This window comes from Dama dama, chromosome 7 (genome assembly GCF_033118175.1).
Source record: "Dama dama isolate Ldn47 chromosome 7, ASM3311817v1, whole genome shotgun sequence".
NCBI lineage: Eukaryota > Metazoa > Chordata > Mammalia > Artiodactyla > Cervidae > Dama > Dama dama.
This window is the reverse complement of record NC_083687.1, coordinates 32558600-32563970: the sequence shown is the minus strand read 5'-3', so window position 1 is coordinate 32563970 and position 5371 is coordinate 32558600. Positions and strand designations below refer to the sequence as shown.

General features: G+C 38.4%; 1 protein-coding gene across 1 annotated transcript; it reads left to right on the top strand.

Moving 5' to 3' along the window:
* Positions 1-2456: 2456 nt before the first annotated feature.
* On the top strand, positions 2457-3419 carry LOC133059307 (olfactory receptor 2B2-like). Its single transcript, XM_061146292.1, has one exon. The coding sequence runs from the start codon at positions 2457-2459 to the stop codon at positions 3417-3419; it is 963 nt and encodes a 320-aa protein (XP_061002275.1).
* Positions 3420-5371: the final 1952 nt, after the last annotated feature.

The following is a 5371-nucleotide window of genomic DNA, read 5'->3' as shown; positions in this document are numbered from 1 at the left end:
GGTTGTGTGAAATCTCTCTACTGATGTCATTTATCCTGTTTAACCTGATTCCTCCGTTCCTTGGCAACATTTTTTTTTCCCCAATAACATTCAAAATGCCCTCCCCGCACCACAATCCATCCCTTAGAAAAACTCCTTGCAGATTCAGACATAATTTTAAGAAAACTCAAAGAGTGTAAAAAATTAATTTTTCTTGCAAAGATCTGCACCCTAGTGGGGATCAAAGTATTAAACTAAAGCAATGGTGGTCTGAGAGTAAAATACAGAGACTAAATTGGAGTGTGCGTGTGTGTGTGTGTGTGTCCCTCAATCATGTCCAACTTTTTGTGGCCCCAAGCACTGTAGCCCACCAGACTCTCCTGTCCATGGAATTTTAAGTGAAGATTTTTTTTTTAATGTTAAAGGAGTAATGTCTGCTTTTTAAAAATTAGAACAAAAAACAGGTAAATTTATAAATAATTTTGCTTACTCTCCACCATCCCCATTTCTCAGGAGTAACACTTTCTTCTGTATTCTTCAAGGAAATTTTTACTTTATGTATTAGTATCTTTATGTATGTATGTATAAAATACTGTTTTATAAATTGATAGAATCATGCTATACAAATGTTCAGTAACTCTTTTTTTTTCATTCAAAGATACATTTAAACATCATTTTATGTCTATATCTATGACTACGTTTCTCAAAGATTTTGTCAAATGAGAGCAAGGCAATTTTTAGGGGACTAGTAGTCCCAGAAAAAGTAGAACAAAATTAAAATACACATTGCTAACTTTCAAATGAACCTGAATAATCATGAAAATTTTGAATTCTGATACTGTTAAAATAATAAAATAATTTAGAGTGTCCGGTTAAGATTTCTTCAGGATGAATACACGTTTAGCAGGTGGAACAGACATATCAGCAGTTTTAGGAAATTCAGGGCGCTGAATAGCTTTTGCTTAAAGCATCTCAAGAGGGCCTCCTGTGTGGCTCAGAGGTAAAGACTCTGCCTGCAATGCAGGAGACACAGGAGATGTGGGTTTGATCCCTGGATTGAGAAGATTCCCCTGGAGGAGGGCATGGCAACCCACTCTGGTATTGTTGCCTGAAGAATTCTATGGACAGAGGAGCCTGGCAGGCTACAGCCCATGGGATCGCAAAGAGGCGGACATGACTGAAGTGACTGGGCAAAGCGTCTCAGAGTCCCCTCATCACTATCATACTTTGACTAACATAACCATATTTCTATGTGCCAGGCACTATGCCAACCAATTTTCACTGAAAAATCACATTTATACTTCGCAGCAGGTGGTTACTAGGATCCTTACTCTGAGGGTTGATAGTTTTGGGGCTAAGGAGGAAAAAGGAAGGTGAGTTTTCAACTGGCAGAGCCATCTTTCATTGGTAATCTTAGAAAATGTATAGTTTTATAAACCGTAAGTAATTCCTCTCTGAGCAACCTCAGAGACCTTGAAACACTCTAACTTCTTTCATCCACACTGCTCTGTTTCTAAGGGCCAGAGTCTAGACTAAGCAATGTGTGTATATGTTTCACATCAAGACAATGTAAAAAAGCAGTACTATCTTCACAAGTGAGAACTTGAAGATCAGAGGATAAGAAACATTCCCAGTGTAATGTAACTAATTAGGCAAGGTAGCCTATGAGCCCAAGTCCAGTTCCATATTATTAAATAATCCTATATGAATTCTGAGCTTCTAAAATAAAAAAAATATATATGTCCTCAGTTGTGTCCACTATTGATAATTTCTACATGTTCTTTTTTTTTTTTGGAGGGGGGTGAGATTTACACAATTTTAATTAATTTTAATTTATACAATTTTTAAACAGGGAATCTCACTGGCATTAGGAGAAAATAGATGTCGATTGGGGTAAAGAGCTCACCTGCCAAAGAAGGAGATGCAGGAGATGGGGGTTTGATCCCTGGATTGGGAAGATCCCCTGGAGGAGGACATGGGAACCCAACCAGCATTCTTGCCTGGACAGTCCCACAGACAGAGGAGCTTGGCGGGTTACAGTATAGGGTCACAAGGAGTTGGTCATGACTGAAGTGACTTAGCAGGCATGCACAGAATGAATTCAAATGGCAGGAACTGTGTCTATATCTATCTAAGAGTAGGTACCCAGGGTAGAAAGAAGTGAGGACAATGAATTTACAGGATAACAAAAGATCAAATTTTGATATTTTATATAGAATAAGTTCTGTGAATATGTAAATTGATGATACTTTAAAATTCTTGAAATTTATTTTGCTAATACACTTAAAAATAGAAACACTTGAAATACTTGGAAAGATAAATATGTATATTTTTGTCAATATATTTTCACATTATTAATAGCATCAGTCTGTAAGTTTATACAAATTGTTAGAAAAATGCTTATAACTGACAGTAAATAAGTATGCTTGTTAACTTACTTTTTATATTCCAGAGAACCAAGAGCTGAACCATTTAACATGAATAAGATCAATGAGAGTGTCCCCCAAGAGTTCATCCTCTTAGGTTTCTCAGATCGACCATGGCTGGAGCTTCCGCTGTTTGTGGTGTTCCTGATTTCCTATATCTTGACCATCATGGGCAATCTAGCAATAATTATTGTGTCCCGTCTGGATTCCAAGCTCCATACCCCCATGTATTTTTTTCTTACCAATCTCTCACTCTTGGACCTTTGCTATACCACAAGTACAGTTCCACAGATGCTGGTAAACATATGCAGCCTCAGGAAGGTGATTAGTTATGGCGGCTGTGTGGCACAGCTTTTCATTTTCCTGGCTTTGGGTTCCACCGAATGCCTCCTCCTGGCTGTCATGTCCTTTGACAGGTTTGTAGCTATTTGCCGGCCTCTCCACTACTCCATCATCATGAACCACAGGCTCTGCCTCCAGCTGGCAGCTGCATCCTGGGTTAGTGGCTTCAGCAACTCAGTTTTGCAGTCCACCTTGACCCTGCAGATGCCACTCTGTGGCCACAAGGAAGTGGATCACTTCTTCTGTGAAGTCCCTGCTCTGCTCAGGTTGTCATGTGTAGACACAACAGCAAATGAAGCCGAACTATTCTTTATCAGTGTGCTATTCCTTCTAATACCTGTGACACTCATTCTGATATCATACGCTTTTATTGTCCAAGCAGTGTTGAGAATACAATCAGTGGAAGCTCGGCAAAAAGCATTTGGAACATGTGGCTCCCATTTGATAGTGGTGTCACTTTTTTATGGCACTGCTATCTATATGTACCTGCAACCGCCATCCCCTGCCTCCAAGGACCGGGGAAAGATGGTATCCCTTTTCTATGGAATCATCACACCCATGTTGAACCCCCTTATATACACACTTAGGAACAAAGATGTAAAGGGAGCATTTAAGAGGCTGATTGCAAGGGTTTTCTTAATCAAGAAATATCCAAATGGTAGGCCTTGTTAAAGCCTTGACATTTACTATTTTAATAATTTAATAATAATTTAAGTTAAGTTAAATGAAACATGTCGAAGCTGCTTTAATCTGACTACTGTTAGAACTATTATGGTGAACTTCTTCAAATAAAATGTCACTGACAAAAAACTGCACTTCTTTCCTACTGTCTACCTATAGTCATTGCACAAGTCCTGAGGACTGGTGCATTATGATCCCCTAAAATAGTGTAAGCTTAAAACATTTAAAGTCTCAGGCTTTATAACACTGGTTTGTGTACTTGGTAAAGAGTCTTAAACTTCTGTGAGTCTAGAATAAAAACTTAGGAAACATAACATTTTTATACACATTCAAATATGCTTACACACACCAAAAATATTTTCTTAGTTACAGGAGATAGAACAGAAGTCCATAAAGCCATACAAAGCCCCCTCCTCTTATAGATATAAAGTTAATGATAATAGCTTAAATTTTAACACTATTCCCACCTCAACAGAATATTTGGGTTCCACAATGATTTTTCTTCCACAGTTTTACCTGGATCTCCTCTCATGTCTATACTTTCCATTTCTCCTAAATTGAAGTATCTTATCCTATTCCATCTACGAAATAAATTTGTAGCTATATTTTAGACCTGAATCACACACTCTTTTTTTTTTTAATTTTTTTTTTTTATTAGTTGGAGGCTAATTACTTCACAACATTTCAGTGGGTTTTGTCATACATTGACATGAATCAGCCATGGATTTACATGTATCCCCCATCCCGATCCCCCCTCCCACCTCCCTCTCCACCTGATTCTTCTGGGTCTTCCCAGTACACCAGGCCCGAGCACTTGTCTCATGCATCCCACCTGGGCTGGTGATCTGTTTCACTATAGATAATATACATGCTGTTCTTTCGAAAAATCCCACCCTCACCTTCTCCCACAGAGTTCAAAAGTCTGTTCTGTACTTCTGAGTCTCTTTTTCTGTTTTGCATATAGGGTTATTGTTGCCATCTTTCTAAATTCCATATATATGTGTTAGTATGCTGTAATGTTCTTTATCTTTCTGGCTTACTTCACTCTGTATAATGGGCTCCAGTTTCATCCATCTCATTAGAACTGATTCAAATGAATTCTGTTGAATGGCTGAGTAATATTCCATGGTGTATATGTACCACAGCTTCCTTATCCATTCATCTGCTGATGGGCATCTAGGTTGCTTCCATGTCCTGGATATTATAAACAGTGCTGTGATGAACATTGCGGTACACGTGTCTCTTTCAGATCTGGATTCCTCAGTGTGTATGCCCAGGAGTGGGATTGCTGGGTCATATGGCAGTTCTATTTCCAGTTTTTTTAAGGAATCTCCACACTGTTTTCCATAGTGGCTATACTAGTTTGCATTCCCACCAACAGTGTAAGAGGGTTCCCTTTTCTCCACACCCTCTCCAGCATTTATTGCTTGTAGACTTTTGGCTAGCAGCCATCCTGACTGGCATGTAATGGTACCTCATTGTGGTTTTGATTTGCATTTCTCTGATAATGAGTGATGTTGAGCATCTTTTCATGTGTTTGTTAGCCATCTGTATGTCTTCTTTGGAGAAATGTCTGTTTAGTTCTTTGGCCCATTTTTTGATTGGGTCATTTAGTTTTCTGGAATTGAGCTTCAGGAGTTGCTTGTATATTTTTGAGATTAATCCTTTGTCTGTTGCTTCATTTGCTATTATTTTCTCCCAATCTGAGGACTGTCTTTTCACCTGACTTATAGTTTCCTTTGTTGTGCAAAAGCTTTTAAGTTTGATTAGGTCCCATTTGTTTAGTTTTGCTTTTATTTCCGATATTCTGGGAGGTGGGTCATAGAGGATCTTGCTGTGATTTATGTCGGAGAGTGTTTTGCCTATGTTCTCCTCTAGGAGTTTTATAGTTTCTGGTCTTACATTTAGATCTTTAATCCATTTGGAGTTTATTTTTGTGTGTG

What these genes read in the sequence shown, in the direction of transcription:
- LOC133059307 (XM_061146292.1), top strand. Translation starts at nt 2,457, where the DNA reads ATGAATAAGATCAATGAGAGTGTCCCCCAAGAGTTCATCCTCTTAGGT.